The 25,571-nt window shown below is 43.1% G+C and overlaps 1 protein-coding gene across 4 annotated transcripts in view; it reads left to right on the forward strand.

Moving 5' to 3' along the window:
• pik3cd (phosphatidylinositol-4,5-bisphosphate 3-kinase, catalytic subunit delta) overlaps positions 1-25,571 on the forward strand; it is a 222,697-nt gene that overhangs the window by 146,718 nt on the left and 50,408 nt on the right. For all 4 annotated transcript variants that reach the window (XM_043676186.1, XM_043676184.1, XM_043676187.1 and 1 more), the window contains 3 exons: positions 2,621-2,800; positions 6,074-6,229; positions 14,023-14,112. In XM_043676186.1, the coding sequence (XP_043532121.1) occupies positions 2,621-2,800; positions 6,074-6,229; positions 14,023-14,112 (426 nt within the window). The remainder of the gene's footprint in view (positions 1-2,620; positions 2,801-6,073; positions 6,230-14,022; positions 14,113-25,571) is intronic.

Here is a 25,571-nt window from a genome sequence, read left to right on the forward strand (position 1 = left end):
TTTAATTCCACATTTTTATTGAATTCAGATTCCACCATCTGCCGTGGTGGGATTCAAACCCCGGTCCCCAGAACATTAGCTGGGTCTCTGGATTAATAGTAGAGAATGTGGTGCTGGAAAAGCACAGCAGGTTAGGCAGCATCCGAGGAGCAGAGAATCGATGTTTCGGGAATAAGCCCCTCATCAGGGATGGTCAGGAATTCCTGATGAAGGGCTTTTGCCCAAAAAGTCAGTTCTCCTGCTCCTCAGATGCTGCCTGGCCTGCTGTGCTTTTCCAGCACCACACTTTTTAGACTCTGATCTCCAGCATCTGCAGTCCTTACTTTCTCCCTGGATTAACAGCCCAGTGATAATACCACAAGGCCATTGCCTTCTGTTGTAATTATCAACAATATAAGATCATAGACTTTAGTACTTAACCATCTTAACCTTGCTGATTTAATTAAAACAATACATTGGGATCTGTGCTTGGGTATGGTCTGAAGATCTTTTGATGTTTTGGTTCTGCGTTGTAGAATGGATGTACCTTGATAAAACCGTTTAATTACAGGATGTAAGATAGTGGTTATGGATAGTTAATTGGCATTGTGCAGCACTCTGATTTGATATCTTGTTGTGATGGGAGTTCAAAGACAACGTCTTAAATCGATTGCATTTTTCAAAAGTCCTGCTGTTTTTATGTAAACCCCTCTTTTAACGCCATGTGCAACATTTACATTGTCAAAGATCCACAGCATTAACTTGACCTTCAACCTACTCAGTTGTGGCACCATGATGGTTGCCTTTGTCAATGGGAAATGTCAGATTGATGTTGTCATGGGTTTGAATCTGAGGTTACATGCTGTGGCTCTGGTCTAGAATGGCAGATCAAACTCTGGACCAGAATGACGGCCTTCTGTTTCTGTGGCTGCATGTTCTCTTGTGCTCAATGTCACTATCCAATCACCCAGTAATCTCTGCAAACCAAACAGCTCCATAGCAACAACAACTTGACCTGCCCAAAAAGTTAGTTTGTCAAGTCTGTGCTATATTGGTGAATGTTTCACATGGAATCCTATGGATCCTGTTGACCAGCCATTTGAGTGAATCAGCCACATAAACATCATGGCTGCAAATACAGCTATTTTGAAGTGAGTAATTCACCACCTCACTCCACAAATACCAACAGATTCAAGAACAGCTTCTTCCCTGTTGTCATCTGACTGATGAATGGACCTCTCATGCATTAGAGTTGATCTTTCACTGCATTTTCTCTGTAGCTGGAACACTATTTTCTGCAGTCTGTTTGATTGCCCTGATAAAATTATACAGGTGATAATCTGTTATCCAAAATGCTCGGGGCCAGCTGGTTTTCGGAATTCAGAATTTTTCAAATTTCCGAATAAGTGGCAGTTTGATGGCGAAATTTTTTAAAATCTTTCCAAAGAACAGACTTACTGTAGTAAAACGGGCCCTGAAACAGAATTGAGCCCTGCCAGTGCTGGGCCACACCCCTACATGTCACATCTGAGTGACACGCATCAAGTGGGTTAACTGCATGCCAAACAATCTTGTTAATGAGAAAAAACTTCACAAAAAATCCTTTGGACTTTGGAGCTTTTTGGATTTCGGGATTTCGGATAAGGGGTTGTCTACCTGTATAAGGTACTATTTGTCTGTTAGCAAAACAATACTTTTCACTGTATCTTGGTACTTGTGACAATAATAAATCAGGGTGGCTAATGTTGTGCCTTTATTTAAGAAAGGCTGTAAGGAGAAGCTTGAAACTATAGACCTGTGAGCCTGGTGGCTCCGTTGTTGGAGGTGATTCTAAAAGTTAGGATTCACACGCATTTGGAGAGGCAAGGACTGATTGGGGATAGTCAGCATGATTGTGTACGAGGGAAATCGTGTCTCACAAACTTGATTAAGTTTTTTGAGAAAGTAACCAAAAAGGTTGTTGAGGGCAGAGCCATCGACATTGTTTGTATGGACTTTGGTAAAGTCTTTGACAAGGTTCCACATGTGGACTAATTAGGAAAGTCACCGAGGTTAAAAATCACACAACATCAGGTTATAGCCCAGCAGGTTTATTTGGAAGCACTAGCTTTCGAAGCGCTGCTTCTTCATCAGGTGGTTGTGGAGCAGAATCATAAGACACAGAATTTCCAAGCCACTCGCCATCCTGATTTGGAAATATATCGCTGTTCCTTCACTGCTGCTGGGTCAAAATCCCGAAGGGCATTGTGTACGCCTCTACATGTCATGTGTTCATCATCAACTTGCAGAATTTATGTTTGGGAATTAAGTCTTTGTTCTGCCAAAAGTACCCATTTCCTATGAATGAATAAAAATTAATACAGAGATTAGAAACCAAACCATTCTGCTCAACTAGTCCTCACTGGGTTAATGCTCAAATTAAGTCTCGCCTGTCTTTCCTTATCTAATTATACCAACATAACCCTTGTCCCTTCTGCTGAACTGGGTAATCCAGCTTCTTCTTAAATGAATCTAGAATATTCACTTTAACCAGATTGTCTGTGACCCAATCCCACAATCTCCCCGTTCTTTGTGGAAAGAGCTTTTGAACGGTTTGGTTGTCTTCACCTAATTGATGCCTTTTCTTTTCCTCCAATATTAGGAAAGTTTCAGCTTCCAAATTTCCTCCCAGGCTCCTCCTGCACTGCTGATGAAATTAGCTGTGAAAAAGAAAGCAACGGTTTTCCGACATAAAGTAGTTGACGATGCAGAGGATTACACACTGCAGGTGAACGGGACGGAAGATTATATCTATGGAAACTATCCCCTCAGCCGATTCAAGGTGAACTGCTTCACCTCCTTTACCTTTCTGTGTTCCTCTACAGGTAGTTTGTTTAGACATCTGAATCAAATGGGGCTCAGTGGTTAGCACTGCTGCCTCACAGTGGCAGGGACCCAGGTTCGATTCCAGTCTCAGTCTGTGTGGAGTTTACACATTCTGCCCGTGTCTGCATGGGTTTCCTCTGGATGCTCCGGTTTCCTTCCCACAATCCAAAGATGTTCAGGTTAGATGAATTGACCGTGCTAAATTGTCCCTAATTTTCAGGGATGTGTAGATTAGGTGCATTAGTCAGGGGAAATGTAGAATAATAGGGTAGAGGAATAGGTCTTTGTGGCTTATTCTTCAGAAGGTCACTGTGGACTTGCTGGGCCAAATGGTCTGTTTCCACCCTGTAGCGAATTTATGATTCTATGATCCTATGCTCTTCAATTGTATAGCTGTTTTGTACAGCCTGTAAAGAGAACTCTGACTGGCCAGGGTGCTGCATGATTTGGGAATGTAGATTGACAGTTAACTGTTCCTGCTGCATCTCCATGGCAACAATGGCCATGTCTCAAAACACAAGAGAAAGACAGGGAGTACACAACATGTATTGGTATTTGGTGTGCATTCATTGATGAGAGTTGCCTGAACAGTTGAATCTAGCTCAGAGAAAATGAAGCAAGACTTGCCTTAGTCAGTTGTTGTCCATTGTAATCTGAGCCATTACTTTGTACTGTTGTATTGTGCTGTTTGATCTTGACACATTGGGTTTGAGACACTCCAGAGTAATCAGGAAACAGTATCAGTGACAATTTTGGGGATCGCTACCATCCAGATCACATGACCAATCTGCCTGGTAACAGACAAGGGGAGATGATGGTCTAGTGGTATTATTGCTAGTCTGTTAATCCAGAAACTCAGCTAATGTTCTGGGGACACAGGTTCAAATCCTGTGATGGCAGAATTTGAATTCAATAATAACCTGAAATTCAGAATCTATTGATTTCCTGACAATCATCTCATGGTCAAAACCCATCTGGTTCACTAATGCCCTTCAGGGAAGGAAATTGCCTTCCTTACCTGGTATGGCCTACATGTGATGTTAGACCAACAGCAATGTAGTTGACTCTCAACTACCCTCTGAATTGGCCTACCAAGCCACTTAGTTCAAAGGGAGCTAGGGACAGGCAATAAATACTGGCCAGCCAGCAATGCCCAAGTCCCATGTGTGAATTTTAAAAAAACGTAAGATTTATGAATGTTTTGCGTTGGAAGGATTGAAGCACTGACCTTTGATGAGATTTCTCATTATTTTGGCTAATATCAAAATTGCTAAAGGGAGACAAGACATGTTTTGTCTTGCTCTCCTCAGAGCTAGGATACAACAGACAGGCTTGAAACAGGGGACGCTGACCTTTGGAGAATGAGAAGAGGGTGCTGATTGACTGTTGTTGGCATGGAAATACACCAGGCAGTTAGACTCTGACTGGCCAGGGTGCTGTATAATTTGGGAATGAAGATTGACAGTTAACTGCTTCCGCTGCATCACCATGGCAACAGTGGCCCAGTCTTTCAAAATCTGTGTAAATTAGTGTTCCATTTTCTCACATTTGTTTCCTGCAACCTAATCCTGGGGAGTGCAAGACAAAAAGCTTTGACTTCTTGTCACCCTTCAGTAATGTTTAAATTTGGAATTACCAAACAATTTGTAATGCCTTAAAGAAATATATATATTATCTCCTCCATCTGATAACCTGCAAAGAGAGGATTTCTCCCAAGATAATAGTAATTAGAATTTTAAATTTCTGAACATTTGAGGACATAAATCAAAATGACTCAACCTGAGGGAAGCTTTTTTTTTAAAAATTATGTTGCATTGCTGACGAGGTCAGTAGTTATTGCTCATCCAGTGCTGTCCTTGAGAAGGTGATGGTGAACTGCTTTCTTCAGTGACTGTAGTCCATGGGGTGTAACTACAACCAGGGGGCCATTAGAGAAGGAGACATTTTGACCTAGCAACAAGTTTCCAAGTCAGGCTGGTGTGTGGTTTGTGATGTTTCGAAATGATTTGTTACCTTTGTCCTTTGAGATGATAGAGGTCGTGGGTCAGGAAAGTGCTATTGAAGGAACCTCAGTGTGTAACTGCCATGCCTTTTGTAGATGCTAAAAGTTGTTGCTACTGTGCATCAACAGCGAAGGGATAGAGTGTTTAAAGGGGCGAAAGACAAGTGGGCCGCTTTGTTTGGATATTGTCAGTTTTCTCATGTTTTGTTGGAGCTGCCCCCATTCGGGCAAGTGGGGAGTGTTCCATCACACTCCTAGCTTGTGCCTTGTAGCTGGTGGACAGGCTTTGGGGAATCAGGAGGTCTGTAGGATTCTTAGTCTCTGACCTGCTCTTGTAGCCTCTCTCTCTTTGTACAACCAGTTCTGTGAAGTTTCTGGTCAATGCTGAACCCTAGGATGTTGATAATGGGGATTTCAGTGACGGTAATTCATTGAACATTAAGAGTCATCGAGGTCTGCAGCACAGAAAAAGACCCATCCAGTCTGTCCTGCTCCGAAACAAACATCTCACCCTTCCGCTTCCAGCAGATGTCGGGGAAGAGGGATAGATTCTCCCCTATTGGAGATTGTTAATGTCTGTCACTGTATGACATAAATGTCAGTTGTTGCTGGTGTCAGAAATTACATGGCACATAGAGGAGAGATCCTCTGCACAGAGGATGGCACGGTGGCTCAGTGGTTAGCAGTGCAGCCTTACAGCACCAGGGTCCCAGGTTCAATTCCAGCCTCGGGTGACTGTCTGTGTGGAGTTTGCACATTCTGCCCATGTCTGTGTGGGTTTCCTCTGGGAGCTCCAGTTTCCTCCCACAATCCAAAGATGTGAAGGTTAGGGTGGATTGGCCATGCTAAGTTACCCATAGTGTGCAGGGATGTACAGGCTAGGCGGACTAGCCATGGGCACTGCAGGGTTATGGGGAGAGTGGTGATCTGGGTGGAATGCTCTTCAGAGGGTGCAGACTTGATGGGCCAACTGGCCTCCTTCCACACTGCGGGGAATCTATGACACATCTATGAATGTGCTGTCTGTCCAAGCTGTTCTGAGAAATAGTTGTTGCTATGATGATCTACCCTATTAACTCTTATGATGATTGCTTGTATGTTGGTTTGATTTGTGACCTTGCTGTGTTCCATAACTGCAAGGCCAAATTGCATCAGAATGTTTAACTATGGGGGTGTAGTTTAACAAGTTACCAGCACCAAGTGTGCCTTGTGCTTTTCTTTCTCCAGTATATCTGTAATTGTATGTCCAGCAACCTAACTCCACATTTGACGATGGTCCATTATTCCACGATCAAGTCCTACCAGGATGAGCAGTTCAGCAGCCTGGGTCAAATCACAAAGGCACGGCCCCATTCCAAACCACCGCCTCTTCCAGTTAAAAAGGTAGGAAGTCCGTTTGTCTGTCCCTGTGGCAGCTGTCCAGTGCATTGTGGGTGAATTGGATTACCCAGTGTAATTAACTTCTAAAACGCAGCACACCGTGATGATGGCCTGGAGAAAATTATACTTGTTGAAATGTCTGATCACTAATCCAATTACTTACTTTTATGTTCTATAGCTGAAGTGGATTTTAAATTTAATTCCTGTCTCCCAGATGTTCAAGTTCATAAGAACATAGGAACTAGGAACAGGAGCAGGAGTGGGCCATCTGGCCCATGGAGCCTGCTCTGCCATTCAATAAGATCATGGCTATCATTTTGCTGCCTCAGCACCACTTACCTGCCCTCTGGCTGTCAGCTCTGTTATTAGGAGACATGAATGTTGCTCAGTACAAGTAAACGTAAACGTCCCTACAAAGCCACATGGGCTACTCTCTTGTTCGAGACAGAGACGACTGGCATTGGTTTAACTTGAGGGCCTCCATGCCTCAGACAAGGGGAGAGGTTGAAAAGGAGACCTCAGTAATCTCAGCTGGTGCAGGAATTGAACCCACACCATTGGCATCACTCTGCATCACAAACTGAGCTAAAGGACTCTCCTCACTGCAAGAGGCTCCCCTGTATTCATGCTACTTATCATTTAATCTTTGAGATCTGATAGATTTGTTCAAATAGTATTTCACAAGTAGCTCATTTGGTTGTAAAGCAGTTCAGAATATTCTCAAGGAATGAGAGTCTCTGTATATAGTGCATGACCCTAGTTGGAAAATCTGGATCTTTTGACTTTATCTCTGAGCTGTCATAAGAGGAATGGCATTTGGTGACATCTACTGCATTGGAACATCTGGCACAGGCTCCTATTGTAGCAGATGTGATTCTGATATAACAAAATTAGCATTTGATAGGCATCAGGAAATGAACTTTTGGAGCAGCCTCATTAAGATGTGGTGAAATACGTAAGACTAATCCATTGACCTTGCAAGTGGCTTGTAAACACGAGAAAGGTTACACAGTCGTAAACTAGCAAAAAATACAGGAAATCTCTTGCTCTGGTGGCCGCAGTCACCTGGAGTTCAAGGTAGAGTTTAAGTGCTGTTAGGGACTTTACAGTCTGAAGCTGTGTAACACCAATACATGACACAGAAATCCCGCAGTGTTCATGGTTATAAATAGACAGTGGTAGTTGCATTCAATATACTGTGTGTGGTTAATAGTGTTTGAGATTCTAATCAGAAACACAGTAATAAAAGAAAATTCTGCCTTACAAGATTATTTAAATATAATAAACTAAAAGAGATCAGGTGCTTCCGTGAATATAATTTACATTTGATAGCTCATCCTTGGTTCTGCCTTCAAAAAGTTAAAAGGAGCATTTGTTCTATTGGCAATAGATTTGGCATACACTCTTCTTTAACTCTTGTCAACGAAGCTACATTAAACCTGATACTGTCTTCCTTTTCTGTCAATGTTCTGTCTGGCCCTTTGACATAAAAAGCAGTCGACGCTTTTTCTTTAAAGCAAAATAAATCATATACATTCCACCCTTGGTCTGTAGATTAGAAGGAGTTCAGGGAATCTTTGCTCAACTGATTCCTGAGGTAATGGGTTAACTCATGAGGAGAGGTTGGTCAGCTTGGGACCATAGACATTGGAGTTCAGAAGAATGAGAGGTGACATTATTGAAATATAGTAGACCCTGAGGAGACTGTCAGAGTGGATGGTGAAAGGATATTTTGCTGGGTGGGAGAGACTTAGAACTAGACCTAGCTTAGAAATTATGGGTCTCATGTATTGAAAAGGGTGGTTAGTCTGAGCAATTCTCTTCCTCAGAGCACTGTGGAGGCTGGGTCATTGAACTTGTTCAAGGCTGCATTAGACAGATACTTACATTTTAAAAAGCGCTGTAACAATGTGCTGGTCTGGCAGCATCTGTGAAAGGAGAAATGAAATTAATGTTTCGAGTTCAGTATGATTTTCCATCAGAACCTAACTCTGGTTCTCTCTCTAACGATGCTGCCAGACCTGCTGAGTTTCACCGGCACTTTCTGTTTGTATTTCGGATTTCCAGCAGCTGCAGCACTTTGCTTTTCTTAGACAGGCATTTGATGGCCAAAGGAGTCAGAGTTTACGGTGGGCGGACACAAAGGTAGATCGGCCCAATTCCATCAAATGGCAGAAGAGGTTTGAGGGTTCAAGTGGCCTCCTAATTCATATGCTGCATTAATGTATAACAGTTTGAATTAGGGAAGTGGGGGTGGGATATGAAAGTTAACATTCGCGCCCCAATGAATGGTAACACCCGAGGGATGGGAATGGTTGTGCCTGTGCTAATTATATTTGACATCTGCATTCCTGGATATTGTTTATGGACATAACTGGATCTGACTGCAGTGTTTCCAGAAATGGAATCCCTCTGTGATCAGGCTCATGTGTGAACTTTGATGGAATGTGCGAACTGCGGGGGAGGTCAGTTCCTGTGGTGTTGCCCCCAAAAAGAAGTCAGGGGAGGGGCATGGGAAGGAAGCTAGTTGAGAAGGGGGCAAGGGGATGATCAGAAAGGGACTTCACCCTGGAGTAAATGAATTTATTTAAAACTAAGACAAAAACAATGAAGCTTCTAGTGTCTTTTGGTTCATAGTTTAATAGAGAATCCTTGCCAAAGACATTATTTTTCTCCTTCCTTGTCCTCGGCACTTCTCCAATCTGTGTGTATGTCACATGCATGTATCTGAGTGTGTTTGTGTGCATATCAGTGCGTGTGTCTGTGAGTGTCCGTACACGTGTGTCATGTGTGACTGTGCACGTGTTTTGTGTGTGTATGTGTTTGTCTCTGTGTGTGCACAGGTGTCTGTGTGTGTTGTCTCTGTGTATGTTTGCCTGTGACTGTGTGCACACGTGCGTGTGTGTGTGTGTATGCTGCAGACACAAACAAACTTCAGGAAACAACAAGGAGAAGAATTCCAACTTGATATTTTTTGGCCTTACAAAGATATTTGCTTTAATGCCACTTCCTTTGTGCTTTCTTCTTTAAAACATTTGGCACTACAATATCACCATTATACACAGGTCGAAGACCAGCTGAAAACATAAACAAAGCTCTGCTGTTGGATCTGCTTGGATTCTCACAAAACTCCAAGTGGAAGGTATCACATGCTGTGTACCCTGTGACCTCTAGATAGTTTGGGAATGGCATTTTGTTTTCATTCGCTCATGGGATGTGATATTGCTGGCATAGTAAATTACCCCTTCCCAGTTATCCTCGAGAAGGCAATGGTGAATGTATGATACGTTCGTGTGTGTGTGTGTGTATATAGGTGGGGGATGGGGTGCAGTTTGCTGCCATCACTGGACTGAACCTGCCTGGTTTACTAATATCCACATTTCTACCTTATGCGCTCACTTGTACCACCCCTAGCTCTGGAAGTCCAGTGGGGTACCAGCAGCCTCCAAAGTATCAACAGCATGAAGGAAGACCACACATGAAGTGAATGAATTACAGTTTTTCAATGTCAGAAACATTTTGCGTAATATGACAGCAGCAAGAGAGGAAAGCACCAAGTGCAAAGGGGAAATTAACTAGTGAGTTACAACTGATGAGGAGTAACACAGACACACTGCAACAATGGTAAAGATCATAAGACCATAAGACATAGGGACAGAAATTAGGCCATTCAGCCCATTAAGTCTGCTCTGCCATTCATAGCTGATAAGTTTCTCAACCCCATTCTCCCCCTTTCTTCCCATAACCCTTGATCCTCTTGACAATCAAGAACCTATCTCTCTCACTTTCAAATATACACAATGAGATACAAAATGACAAAATCTCACCCTAAGTTACAAAACTCAGGGAAATCGAGCACCTTTCACCATTTCACATGAAAGATAATTTGGACATATTTTCAATGTCAAGTTGGGGAAATCCTTTGATTTCCTTTGATTTAAGAGTCCAGTTAAACCCAAATTTCACCCCAAAAGTGGGTACTCAATTGACTCGAACCCCCCCAGCCTCAGCAACTGAGCCTAGGTAACCATAGAAACTGAGCCCTGGTAACCATAGGGCTGGTTAGAGGAGCCACCACTGTTCTCTCAGACTGTGTACCATTTGTTTTAAAAAATATTAGACCCTCATATTCTCACCAAAACTACATGGTCCCTCAGACCCAGTTTGGCCCCTCATATCTCCTTCTACCCTTATGAACCCTCTTACTGCCCTTGCCACTACCAGCTACTCAGACAATGCTGGAGAAACTCAGCAGGTTTGGCAGGATCTGTGGAGAAACAGAATTAACTTTTGATTCTGGTGTGACTCTTCTTAAGAGCTATTCTGCTCCGTCTTTGTTTCAGATTTCCAGCATCTGCGGTTTTTGTTTTTATCACTATTGCCGCTCACCCACTATCTACCATTGGCAAATATCAGGAGATCTGAAGCAATAAAGAGCAAATTTATAATCTTCTAGCAATCTAATGTACTCGAGTGAAAAACCAACCCGTGTTCTTGAAACCCATGCAAAGCTGTTAACACTCATTAATGTATTCAGTCAGTTATAAAAACAAATTTCTATTTAGTTACAACATTAAAAGCAAATAATCCTTTCATAGCCTCTTTAAAGTGTTAATCACGCCATGAATGTGGAATCCTGTGCTGAGATAAGTGCTCCAAGAACTCACTCAAAAATGTGGAACAGTTGGTCATAATGTATATTATCCTACATCAGAGAGCCTGTCAATCAAAGTCGTCCAGTATATGGTCATTTTTCTTTACTCTAGTAACTTAAGGCTGTTTGTTTTCCAAGAACTGTGGACTTAAAGAACTTGAGATTGTGACACTTGAACAGACCCTTGCCCCACTTCAAGGGCACTACATCTACTCATGCGTTTGTGACTTCTGTTTTTAAGACATTTGTAATCGTGAATTTGGCACCCAGTTTGAACTCTGCTCTAACTCCAAATGAAGCTGCTGGATTTGGGCTTCCTTACTGTATGATTCCTACCCTCCTTTTCCCACTGGCAGGAAGGGTACTTTTAGTTTTGCGTTTTCATCTGCCTTTCCCAGCTGAGGAGATGGAAAGGTAGACTATGCTAAAATCTGACAATCCGTATTACTCTGATTATGGGTGTGGATTCTTTCCAAAAATGGGGAAAGAAGTTAATAATTCCCACGATTAAACATGTCCATAAAGGAAGTACAGAGAATTGTGAACATAGCCCAGACTATCACGCAAGCCAACTTTCCATCCATTGACTCCTCCTGCACTTCTTGTTGCTACAGAAAGGCAGCCAACATCATCAAAGACCCTTCCCACCCTGGTTATAATTTCTTCCAACCGCTTCCATCAGGCAGAAGATACAAAAGCTCAAACACATATACCAACAGGTTCAGGAACAGCTTCTTCCCAGTTAGTATTAGACAGCTGAATGGACCACTCACATTTCAAATCCAATGCTGATCTTGCTTTTTGTGCACCTTCTCTACAGTTGTAACTTTGTCTTCCTCGCTCTGTTCTATTGCCCTATGATCTTTGTATGATTAGATTAGATTCCCTACACTGTGGAAACAGGCCCTTCGGCCCAACGAGTCCACACCGACCCTCCAAAGAGTAAACCACCCAGTCCCATTTACCTCTCACTAATGCACCTAACACTATGGGCAATTTAGCATGGCCAATTCACCTTACCTGCACATCTTTGGACTATGGGAGGAAACTGGAGCACCCAGAGGAAACCCACATAGACATGGGGAGAACATGCAAACTCCAAACAGATAGTCAGCCGAGGCTGGAATTGAACCTGCAACCCTGGTGCTGTGAGGCAGCAGTGCTAACCACTGAGCCACCGTGCTACCCTTAATGACATGATCTGCCTGTAATGCATGCAAAACAAAACTTTTCACTGTACTTAGGTACATGTGACAATAACAAATCAAAAATCAAATCAGTCATAATACAGTGGAATGCGCTCAGATCTTAGCAGCCTGTCTGTGACATGTAATTGACCAGCTGTTTTGCAGTTGTTGTCAATTTCGCCGTAAAAGAGAACTGTGACTTTAAATTCTGTCTTTAAATTTGGCAAAGCAAGCAAAAACACTTAAACGTTTTGAATATTTCAAAACTGTCAAAAATTTAACATCAAACCCTGATTAACAAGCACCTGATTCAATAAAAATATTCTTTTTTATGATTAATAGGGGGCATGGTTCTATTCATCCTTTTGCTTTTGAACATGCTATAATGTGTTGTGTACAAGCCACGAGCTGCAAAACCAATCCAGTTCCTAATTCACTTTTGCTACGTTTGTCACTGGAGCCCTCAGACGCACAGAATGGATTCAGTGATGACACACAAATCTTTTATTTTTCAAAAGGATCCTTTGCGTGTAGGGGTTAGGAGGTCATGTTGAGGTTGTACAAGACATTGGTGAGGACACTTATGATAAAATGTGTCCGGTTCTGGTCACCAAGTTATAGGAAGGATACTATTAAGCTGAAGAGGGTTCAGAAGAGATTTACCAGGATGTTGCCAGGTATGGAGGTTTGAGTTATGAGGCTGGATAGGGTGGGATTTTTTTCACTGGAATGTGAGGGTTTGAGAGGCGACCTGATAATAGTTTTAAGGGATATAGATAGGTTAATGATCGTTGTCTTGTCTCTAGGATGGGGGAATTTCAAGACTGGGGCGGGGGGGAACACTTTTTAAGTTGAGAGGAGAAAGATTTTAAAATGTCATAAGAGGCAAATTGTTTACACAGATAGTGGTTCACGTGTGGAATGAATTTCCTGAGGAAATAGTGCATGTGGGTACAATTACAACGTTTAAAAGACACGAGGATAAGTATATGAACAGGAAAGGTTGAAGGGATGTAGGCCAGGAGCAAACGGGTGGGACTAGTTCAGTTTGGGATTGAGGTCAGTATGAACTCTTTCTGTGCTGTTTGATTCTGTTGAACATTGGCAGAGAAAGAATGATTTTGATTTGAACAAGTACGACTTAAATAAAAGTTGTTTTGCAAAATTAATACAATAGAGGGAAAGGATGGAAAATATTATTTGTCACACCCTTGCATTGTACTTGCAAAGGTGAGCATGCACCAACACTATCTGGTTTCAACATTTTGAGGTGACTGTTGAGTTAGGCAGGAGACCTGGGATTTCCAGTAGGTAACTTTGAAATGCAATTAAAATTTCACGAGTTGGAGGGTCAAGCTTGGGGGGAGTGTTGTTGAGGCTTCATTTGGTGCCTCCTTTGGCCCATAGAATCCAGCTCAGATCTGAGGGAATCTCGTCAAACCATCCACTCTGTTTCTCTCCGCGCAGATTCTGCCAAACCTGTTGAACACTTTCTCATTTTTTGTCTCAGTTTTCCAGCGTTTGCAGTCTGCAGTGATAGAGGATGGAAAGCTGTTGAATCTGTTGACTTAGCGTCTTTAACAAACAAAGATACATTTTGTATATCCTGCACTGCCAACCAAACAATCCATTACACTCTGTTCCTGTACATAGAAACATCGATGAGACTTGAGTAATGCTCACCCCCCCAAACACAATTAAACACCCAATTAATGAACAGATAAATCTAACTGAGAGTGACAATGTGCAGAGTTATAGCATCTCTTATTGTCAGGCATGCCAGAGAAAGTGTGCAGTGTCTGAGTAAGTGTTTCAAAGCATCCTGAATAAATAACTCTCTATTTATCTTGATCATTTGCAGTCTGCCTCACTCATTCTGCTCCCTGTAAATATAACACTTGGCACTTCGGTGAGGGTGTGCAGAAATTGACCTTGTACTTCCTTGCTTTCTGCAGCAATTTGGAACCAGCCTGTGGAACCTGGAGAAGCCATTTGCGATCAGTTTAATTTCGGGGAGCAAAGTAAACGCAGATGAAGGAATGAAGGTTGGTGCTATGCTCTCATTCTCGCCATCGCTGCCCACCCTCATTGTGAACTTTCCATATTATTTACTGCATTAACTGATTAATATATATTATTTACTGAATTAATTGATTAATATACATAGATCGCTAGTCATACAACCTTAACCACAATTCCACATTTTGTGTTGCAAGCTTGTTTGCAAATTTCAGATAAAAGCACAGGAAGTGTCGAGGTTTTGTGTTCAGTCCTCCTGAAGCAAGCTATTTCTTCTTAGAAGCATAATTTCTCGGTAGTAAAATTTCTTACTTTTGTGGTTGTGAGTTGCAAGGGGAAGTTTGGCCCTTGCATGAGTGAAGGGGAAGGGGGAACCATTCAGCTGTGTGCCTTCCCCAGTTTACAAGAAGCTGGCTTGTCATTGTCTGTTGTTTTTCAAAGATCAGAAAGCGATTAGCCAACTGTCAGGTGTTGTTTTCAACAATCGAGGCGTTTTGAGATGTTTGTTTTTTGAGAAAAAAAAATTTGCAATTCAACCTCAAATAAAAAAAAACGAGGCGGTGGGGATGTGTAAAACCTGCCGGAGCAAAACAACTTATTCTTCAATGAAACATGTTGCTGCACACAGGCACACTTTGGATTGCCAACTCTGTGATCGCATTTTCTGCTGCCTTTGCTCGTGCCATTGGTCTCTTGATGTGGCAATCTTCATGGTGTAACGTCTTCCCACACCAGTTGGGAAAGGGGACAGGCTCCTTGGGCTGACGTTTCTTGATGGTGCCGTGATCCTGATGCCAGACTCTGTTCTGGATCAGGGAGCAGAAGGACTCACCTCATGGTCTTCCCAGAGTTGGGAAAAATCACCATCCCTGTCCCATTGCCTGCCAATTTCTGGCCTCTACAAGAAGCCCATTGACTCATGGAAAGATCCAATAACATCACCGTCGTTCCCCCTGCTGACCCATTGTTGGGTCTAATCAATTATCTGTCACTGCCCAGGGATTGCTCTCTACTGTTTTGACCCCATCATGGCAAGACCCCTCAGAGGCAGGAACACTTGGGAAGTCTACCAGAGGGACTGTTCTCCTGGTCTTCTGTCCCAACCCAGCTCTAATGGGCTGGGGTCGTTTGGCCCATCGTTGTCTAACTGGGTGATTCTTGATGCTCAGTGTCGTTATAATTTCAAAAAAAAAACTAATTGTTGCAAAAACCTGTCGCAATGCTGCAGTGCCATAGTTCCTTGAGGTAGACCACAAGAGACAGAAACAGAAGTAGGCCTTTCAGCCCAGCTCTGCCATTCAATGAGATCATGGCTGATCTGGTCACCCTCCACTCCACTTTCCTGCCTTTTCCCTATAACCTTTTAATTCCCTCATTGATTAAAAATCTGTCTCTCTCAGCCTTGAATAATGCAGCCTCGACAGCCCTCTGTGGGAAAGAATACCACAACTTCACAGCAAGGTTTTAGGGAGTGACCTGCAGTTCCTGGCAACCACTGTCATATCCCTGAGACTGAAGTTAAAATGAGAGTTTCTACTGAGCTTCTTTTAAATTCCAGAGGAGGATTGGAATTGAGGGTGGGTGTGGGTGTGGTTGGTAGGGGATTGGGTGACAGCAGCTTTGTACAAAATGCAAAATCACAAGTAAGCTGCAAAACATGTTTGTTAGTTTAATCATTTTGAACCAGTGCAGGAAATAATCAAAGAAGGGGTGACGTTTTGATGAACTGAAAATCTGCATCTTGCATAGTTTGTGAAATGTATTCATTAAAACTTTTGAGATGGCAGCAGTTTTTCGAACTGTACAGATTACCCATTTAATTTGTGGATGTTACCTATTCCTGATGTAAAGTGTTCAAAAAATGTAATGGAGCAGATTTTCCTGTTTGAATGTCTCGACTTGCAAGTGGAGCATCGAGAGGGAAATGTGTCCGAGCTGTGCAATCTTTTCTGGCCCACTCACATCTGAACATCTTGAGCTTTTGTATGCTACTGTTAATGAGGACTCTTTTCCATGGTAATGTCAAAACATTACAGAAGGTGTTTCAGTCATGCTGCCAGAAACACATACACAGGGAGGCACTGCTGCCTCACAGCGCCAGGGACCCGGGTTCGATTCCCACCTCGGGCGATTGTCTGTGTGGAGTTTGCACATTCTCCCTGTGTCTGTGTGGGCTTCCTCCGGATGCTCCGGTTTCCTCCCACAGTCCAGAGATGTGCAGGTCATGCTAAATTGCCCATAATATCAGGTGCATCTATCAGAGGTAAATATAGCATAGGGGAATGTGTCTGGGTGGGTTACTCTTCGGAGGACAGTGTGGACTTGTTGGGCTGAAGGGCCTGTTTCCACACTGTAGGGAATTTAATCATAATCTAATCTATGCTCCAAACAGCTGGTCTGCCTCTTGACTGCAGGCAATGAGATTCCTGATTTCATCCTAACAGAACGTGCTGGAGAAACTCAGCAGATCTGGCAGCATCTGTACAGAGAGAGAGAGAAGGGTCTCTGAACTCCAAATGTTAACTCTATTTCTCTCTCCATAGATGCTGCCACACCCAATGAGTTTCTCCAGCCATTTATCTACTTGTTTCAGATCTCCAGCACCCACAGGTCTTTGTGGATGCTCAGAGCAAGGTCCAGGCTTCAGTTTACACTCGAAAGAATCAACTTTAACTGTACAGCCAAAGCAAAATCCATCACATGTTTCCCACTTAGGTTTCTTAGTGTTGTACACACGTGCAATCTTTGTCTGAGTTATTGATTGCTGAGATGAATGAGTTCAACAGTAACAGAGCTTTCCAGGCACACATTTCTGGAAGTCCTGCCTCTTCACAACATTGCTACCCACAGAGAGATCCATCGGATCATTCCGCTCTTGGAGTGCATTATCCCATCCCATGTGGCTGGTTCATTGGGAAGAGTGTGGAGCAAGCTGGGCTCCTGAGTAGAGTGGATTATCAGCACAGGAAGTGGGTGGGAGAGTTCAGGAATGTGTGGTGCAAGCACAAGATGGTTGGAGGTCAAGCTAAGCTCGCCTAGAGAGCATTCTCCTCCAGATCTGACAGGTTCTTTGTAACACCATTTGGAAAAGAAGTGATGGGGGAGCGTTCATCCTGCTGTGTTTCATTAGGCCCAGATTCTAAAAGGAGATGTGGGGATTGACCAATGGAGCCATTCAGAAGGGAATGAAAATGTTAACCTAACTTCATGGAACTAGTAAGGTTTGCTCATAATTATTTACAGCCTGTTTGACACCGTGATCATTTGAAATGTATCCTATCTAAGATGCACCTTACACACATCTGTTGGCTTTCCAATTCTGGGACGATTGAGGGAGACCATCCATGGAAACGCAACTCATGACATGCATAGAGAATGGTACTTGCCATTTCAGGATTTGCAATTTCAAAACTGACTGATTTAATTGCAAGGTTTTGTTTCTGTCGCAAGGCTATTCCTTCATGATATGTTCTGGTTACAGTTTGTAGCCAGTCAGATACTTGCTGACTAACAGTTGATTCCTCAGCAGACTTTATGACAATGCCAATGTCGCAGTTTTCATGTGCAAGGTTATTTTGAAATATATGGCCCAGAAATGAACCTTAGAAGTGCAGCTTTGTTAAATATCAAATAGCTGACATTTGGGAAATGTTTCAACTCCTACAGCCCTTTCCTCCTGCCTCCCTTTAAGCAATAAAATGTCTTTTTTTAAATGATTCTCTAAAACACACTCCCACATTCACCACAGTTCATGCAGCAGCAGTGTGGTTACTTTCTTGCAACTATTTTTTTGAGTTTACTTGTTTCATTTCTCAGGTAGGAATGTAACATCCTGATTGTGACTTCAGGATAACTTTATTCATTGTTATTTTGTGTGTCCAAGGCATATTGCATTTCCAGGAACTATCAGTCTGCTTTGAGAATTGGGCAGATGACCTGGGCGCTCTCTGTTTGTCTGTGGCTTAGATTCAGTGTCATCGTTGAAAATCAGTCAATCTCTGAAACTGGTTCCCCGTCATCATCGATCAGAAGTGACAGATTGTGGTCCGTGTTTGTCACTGCAGCATTGGGTATTTGATGAAACTGACTTCTCTCCAGAAGTATTGCATTTTGATACAACAAATAAGGGCAGGACTTATACAATTAATAGTAGGGCCTTTGGCCTAGTGTTGTAGAACAGAGGGGTCTAGGGATTCAGGTACATATTTCTTAGAAGTTTGTGTCACATGTAGACAGGGTGGTTAAAAAGATGTTTAGTACGCTTGCCTTCATTGCTCAGTCATAAAGATATACAGCACGGAAACAGACCCTTTGGTCCGTGCCAACCAGATATCCTAACCTAAACTAGTCCCACCTGCCAGCACTTGGCCCATATCCCTCTAAGCCCTTCCTATTCATATACCCATCCAGATGCCTTTTAAATGTTGCAATTGTACCAACCTCCACCACATCCTGGAGAGGGTTCAGAAGAGATTTACCAGGATGTTCTGGGTATGGAAGGTTTGAGCTATAAAGAATAGACTGGGATCTTTCTCACTGGAGTGTTGGATGGTGAGAGGTGATCTTATAGAAATTTATAAAACGCTGAGGGGGGAGGGAACAGGATTAATGGTATTTGTCTTTTCCCTAGGATGGTGGATTTCAAGACTAGGTGGTACATTTTTAAGGTGAGCGCAGAGAGAGAGTTTTAATAAAGACATGAAAGGCAAATTCTTTACACAGAGGGTGGCTCGTGTGTGGAATGAGCTGCCAGAGAAAGTGGTGGACGTGGGTAGAGTTACAATGGTTGAAAGACACTTGGTTAGAGATATGGGCCAGGAGCAGGCAGGACTAATTTAATTTGGGATTTTGTTCAGCATGGACTAGTTGGACCAAAGGATCTGTTTCTGTGCTGTATGACCATGACTCTGTGAAACTGGATAACCATGATTTCTCAGCTTGAGCACGTCATTACATGGCTCTGAGATTAGTTAGCAGGGGGATTCAGTGTGGTGGTTTGCTTCTGGGTCTGACTCACGGCCTTTTTGAGCATTAAATGTTGAGAAACAGGACAAAGTGGAGCTCCTTGCCAGGATTGGAGAAATTTAACAGTGAGTGGATAGGCTGGGGTTAATTAGGCCCTTTTAAAGTCTAATGGCTTGCATGGAGTCCATCTCTTTCTGTTGTCGCTGAGGTTAATAACCAGGAGCACAGGATTGGTAGATGGATTGGAGCGGACTGAAGGGGTAATTAATTCCCCTGGGGGTAAGATAGCTCTGCAATTCACTGCTTGAAAAGATAATAAAGGCAGCAACCTGCAGTACATTACAAACACACCTAAATATGTACTTGAGATGAAAGCTTATAGATCAAATAAGGGAAGGTGGTATTAACCTCATTGGATCCTTTTCAGTCAGTACAGATACTGTGGCTCGAATGGCCTTTTCTGTGCCTTAAATCTTTTGCCAAATGGGATGGCCACACACAAGCAGTCAAATAATTTGTATCAATGAAATGAGAGTTTCCTTTTGCTAAAAAACTTAATGGAACCTTTAGGTCAACTGTTGTGATTTCATCATGATATAATTATTTTTAAAAGTCATAACAAGCACACCAGAGAAAAATAAATTTGCTTAGCGTTTATCTAGGCTATCAATAGAAACTTCTGGCAATGATTCACTCTCAAATCTTGAACCACTTCCTCTCTTTGCAAGTTCCTGGATGCATTGGATTTTCGTTTTGGTCTCCAAAGCAAATCCTATTTTGTAGTTGATGTTCAAATCCTTTGCAAATGATCTCATAAAAGTTGATCCAGTCTTGTCCTCATTCATGTTTCAAAGTACTGTGGGAATTGTCTTGTATATTGGCATCTACTGGAAGAAGATACAAAAATATATCAGATTGCTGAATTGAATAACATGAAATAGGGTGTGTCGTGTTTTGAGAGTGGAGATGCCTTAAGCAGTTCACATAGACTCCTGCTGTTCAGCAAATTGACTGAATGTCCTGTCCTTTTTTGTTAAGTTATTCATTCAGGGATGTGAGCATTGCTGGCCAGGCTAACACTTATGACCATCTCCCGTTGCCATGGAGAAGGTCACCTCCTTGAAACGCGACAGTTCATGGGGAGCAACTACACCTGCAGTACCATTAGAGAAAGAGGTTCAAGTTGGGATGAGGGATTTCAAGACTAGGGGGGCATATTTTTAAAGTGAGAGGAGAGAGATTTAAAAAAGACTGGCAAATGTTTTACAGAGAGGGTGGTTTGCGTGTGGAATGAACTTCCTGAGGAAGTGGTGAATGCAAACACAATTACGATGTTTCAAAGACGTGTAGGTAAATACATGAATAGGAAAGGTTTGGGGGGATATGGGCCAGGAGCAGGCAGGTGAGACTAGTTTAGTTTGGGATTACGGTTGGCATGGACTGGTTGTTCTGAAGAGTCTGTTTCCCTGCTGTAAGACTGTGTGACATTGTATCGACCAAGAGTGAATGAATGAACTACAGCATGTTCTAAAGTCAGGATGGTGAGTAGCTTGAGGGCAGAGTTTGCAGGTTGTCCTATGTGTCTGCTGCCCTTGTCTTTCAAGAGGTCATGGGTTTGGGAGGTGCTGCCAAAGGCACTTGGCTGAGTTACTGCAGCACATAAGTGTAGGTGGTACACCCACTGCCACTGAACATCAGGGATGGATGGGAGGAGGGCGGGAGTTTTGATGGTGATGTTTGGGTGCTAGTAACAAAGCTGCATTGTCCCTCCTCCTGAAGTTGGCGATTGCTATAATGTAACTCCTGAGATAGTGATAGGCCTTGAGTAATTGACCTTAATTACTAATTCATCCTCCACTGTAGGCAAGCCATCAGGGCATCAAGCATTTAATTTTGCTGGGTTTTTTTGCATATTGTAAAGAAGATTTCAGTGTTTAGAAATGGAATGCATTTACTTTGGGCAGTCTTTATGAAATCTAAAGGAGAATAAAATTTCTGTGGCACGTCTAGTTTATCCTACAATTTATCTCTTACAAAAATCCACATACAGAATCATGGACTGTTATGGCACAACAAGAGGCCATTTGGCCCATCATGCCTGCACTGGCTCCATTACCCACTGCCAATCTCCTGCCTTTTCCCCATTTCCCTGCATACCATTTCTACCCAAATAACCGTTCAATGCCGTCTTGAATTACTCAAGTGACCAGCTCTAAATAACTCCAGAGATTTTGTTTCCATGACAATATGAGAAGTGAGATACTTGATTCACTCGGTTCAATTTTCCAAAATTCCCTACATTCAGGGAAGATCCTATTAAATTGGAAAATAGTGAAAGAGATTCTTTAATTCAAGAAAATAGGGAGACAGAAAACAGGCAACATATATAGCTTCATGTATGTCAGAGGCAAGATATTTAAATAATTATGGATATGATAAATAGGCAAAGTCTTTTCCCTGGGGTTGGGGAGTCCAGACCTGGTGGGCATAGGTTTAGGGTGAGAGGGGAAAGATATAAAAGAGACCTAAGGGGCAACTTTTTCACGCAGAAGGTGGTACGTGTATGGAATGAGCTGCCAGAGGAAGTGGTGGAGGCTGGTACAATTGCAACATTTAAGAGGCTTTTGGATGGGTATATAAATAGGAAGGGTTTGGAGGGATATGGGCCGGGTGCTCGCAGGTGGGACTAGATTGGGTTGGGATATCTGGTTGGCATGGACGGGTTGGACCGAAGGGTCTGTTTCCATGCTGTACATCTCTATGACTCTATGTTATAACAGGGCACTTTAGAAAAGTTCAGGGGAACTGGGTAAAGTGAACATGGTTGTGTGAAAAGGAAATCATGTCTAACCAATTTATTGGAATTAGGTAATGTTTCCTCTGGCTAAAATGAACAGGTGAATCTACTGCATTTAAATTTGCAAAAGGCATTTCATAAAGTGCCCCATCAAAAGTTATTGTCAAAAATAAAAGCTTATGGCACAGGGCCTAATACATTGGCATTGCTAGAGGATTGGCTGGCTAACAGCAAACAAAGCGGGTATATATGAAAGATTTTCATGGGTTGGCAAGGTGTTATGTCAGGTGTGCCACAGGGATCAGTGCTCAACATTTTCCAATTTATATAAAATACTTGATGTGGAGATAGAATATATGGTTGCTAAAATTGCAGATGACCTAAAGATAGGCATGTAAGGTATGACGAAAGCATGAGCGTTCATTGGGATATAGATTGGTTAAAGATCTATCTAGCAGATGTGGGAAAGTGTGAAATTGTCCATTTTGGTAACAAGAACAAAAAACAAGCATGTTACTGTAATGTAGGAGATGGCAGAGCTCTGTGTTTCAGAGGGATCTGGGCATCCTAATACATGAATGTGTAAAAGGGTAGCATGCAGACTACAGCAAGTAATGAAGGAAACTAACCGATTGTTTCTCTCACAATAAATGAATATAGAAGTAGAGAGGTTATTCTTCAGTTATGCAGGGCACTGGTTTGACCACTTCTGGAGTGCTGTGTGGACGATTGGTTTCCCTATTTAACCGGCATTGGAGCCCATTCACAGAAGATTTACAGAAGGTTTACCTGATTAATGCCTGGAATGGGTGGGTTGTCTTCTGAGGACACGTTGACCAGGTTAGGCTTGTATCAGCTGGAATAAAGAGCAAGTTACAACTTGATTGTGGAAGATTCTGACAGGCTATGAAGCATGGATATGGAGATAATGTTTTGTCTTGCAGGACAATCTAGAACAAGGGGTGATTCTTTAAACTGAAGAGTTGCCCATTTAAGACCAAAATAAGGAGAAACCTTTTCTCATAGGACCACCTGTCTTTGGAATACTCTTCCTCAAAAGACAATGGAATCAAAGTCCTTAAAACTTTGTATGGCTGAGTTAGTTAGATTCTTGATTAGCAAGAGGCTGAAAAGATTTGGGGGGTTTGGGGGCGGGATAGGTAAGATGTAGGTCCACTCAGCTATGATTTTATTGGATAGTGCAGTGGATTCAAGGGGCTGAATGGCCTATTCATGCTCATCATTGACATGTTTCGAACTGAACTGGTACCAGGGTCTGTCATTCTAGTTATTTAACAAATAATAGAGGAGAAAAATATTCTCAGCAAGTTGTACCAGGTTTGTTTCATCGGAATCTGGAGCTAAAAAATGTTTGAGATCATTTTTGGTTCACACGTCTCAGCTGGATATAAATAACTCATTCAGATGAGACCACCAGTTCTGAGGCTCTATATTTTAGAAGAGAAAACAGAATGTTTCTTTGAAACAATAAACACATTCACTGCGCTTTAAGGCTTGTTTTCGAAGAACCTCCTTGTTCTTGGGCTCTCAGCTGCCTCTCACCCAGTGGCGTAAGCGTTGTTGTTGAACGGACCTTTCGAAAGGTTGTGCGTCACTGACTCTTGAGTTTGGCATTCCAGTACAACATTTGTGGTTGGGAATGGCGTCTCCGTGGTCACCCGCCATTAATAGGAGATCATTGGCTCCAGTCAAAGCAGATTTGAGATCTTCATTACACATCCACTTTTGATCAGTCTCATGATCCTTTCCCCCTTTTTGTTTGACCTTCCTACACCATCTTCATTGCCATTGGAAGAACAATCGAGCCAACTGCACTGACACCCTTTCCTGGGTGGCCCTATCTCTTTCTCTGCTGGGGCTCCATTAGGATGGACCGGGTTGTTGGTTTTATTTTAGCTCTTCCACCCGGCACGGCGGCACAGTGGTTAGCACTGCTGCCTCACAGCGCCAGGGATCCGGGTTCAATTCCTGCCTCAGGCGACTGACTGTGTGGAGTTTCCATGTTCTCCCCGTGTCTATGTGGGTTTCCTCCGGGTGCTCCGGTTTTCTCCCGCAGTCCAAAGCTGTGCAGGGTCAGGTGAATTGGCCATGCTAAATTGCCCATAGTGTTAGGTGAAGGGGTAAATGTAGGGGTATGGGTGGGTTGCACTTCGGCAGGTCGGTGTGGACTTGTTGGACCGAAGGGCCTGTTTCCACACTGTAAGTAATCTAATCTAATCATCCCCACCCTGAGTTTGTGTGTGTGGGCAGCGGCAGCAGCATGGGAGGGTAGTGGGGTTTAATTCTTCACCTTTGCTGAGCATGTTGCCATAGCGTCACAGACGAGGTAAAGAGTTTCCCATGTGGGATTGTGGGTAAGAACCCACATCCTTCCTTTGTGTTTGCAGCATGCATTCAAGCAGTTTCCCCTGCACTTCGACCCCCCCCCCGCCCCCATCCCTGTTGCTGTGGTGATGGCACATGGTAGAAATCTAACTCCCTGATCTCCATAACCCTCCCCCAGCCCCACAACACTTTCTGCTTGGTTTCGGTTAGCCCCCTGGTTTTAACTGTGCCGCCATTGGCGGACGCGTCTTCCAGTGGTCCATACCCAAGCTGTGCAATTCCCACCCGACACCTCTCTCTCTCCTCTTTCAATGCTCCTTAAAACTGGCCTCTTTTGACCAAGCTATTGGCAGCATGGTGGCACAGTGGTTAGCACTGCTGCCTCACTGCGCCAGAGGCCAGGGTTCAATTCCTGCCTCAGGCGACTGACTGTGTGGAGTTTGCACATTCTCCCCCTGTCCGCGTGGGTTTCCTCCGGGTGCTCCTGTTTCCTCCCACAGTCCAAACATGTGCAGGCTAGGTGAATTGGCCATGCTTAAATTGCCCGTAGTGTTAGGTGCAGCGATAAATGTAGGGGAATGGGTCTGGGTGGGTTGCTCTTCGGAGGGTCGGTGTGGACTTGTTGGGCTGAAGGGCCTGTTTCCACACTGTAAGTAATCTAATCTAATCAAAATGGTTTTGCAGGTCACACTGTCACTGCTCAGTCAAAGGATTGTGGGTTCAATTCCCACTCCAGGACCTGAGCTCGGAAATTTAGACTCATGACTGAGGGGTTTACTGGCAGAGCTAGCTAGCTTTCACATGAGATGATTAACCTCCCCCCACGCCCCCACCCCCCTCCCCAACACCAGACACAAGTAGAAAGCCCCTGTGTCACAAAGCAGACAAGGCATCCCAGCCTCTTCGGCTAATACGTATCCCCTGGTGACAAAAGTAGATGGTCTCATCACTATCACGTTGCTATCTATGAGAGCTTGCTGTGTACTTTCACTTCAAAGCCTACCACATCATCTAAACCTCTGTGAGACATCTGGTCATTGTGGAAGGTGCTATGGAAATGCAAGTATTTGAACTGATATCTCCAAACATGGATGAAAGCTTTGAAAAATGGTGTCATTCTGGGGAAATGCTGCATTGACAGACTCTAGTGTCGTTGTGAGGGAGTGCTGTGTTGACAGAGGTGCTATCTTTTAGTGGAGACATTAACCTGAGCTCCTATCTGCTCCAGAACCACTTTAAAGAAGAGCAGGTCTCCTGACCAATGTTTTCACTCCAGTCAGCATCAGTGAACCAGGCAGTCTGGTCATTATCACAATGCTGTTTCCGGGGGATTTGTTAGCTGGCCAAATTATTGTACACTAAAACGGGGACTGCACA

The sequence above is a fragment of the Chiloscyllium plagiosum genome, chromosome 34 (genome assembly GCF_004010195.1).
Source record: "Chiloscyllium plagiosum isolate BGI_BamShark_2017 chromosome 34, ASM401019v2, whole genome shotgun sequence".
NCBI lineage: Eukaryota > Metazoa > Chordata > Chondrichthyes > Orectolobiformes > Hemiscylliidae > Chiloscyllium > Chiloscyllium plagiosum.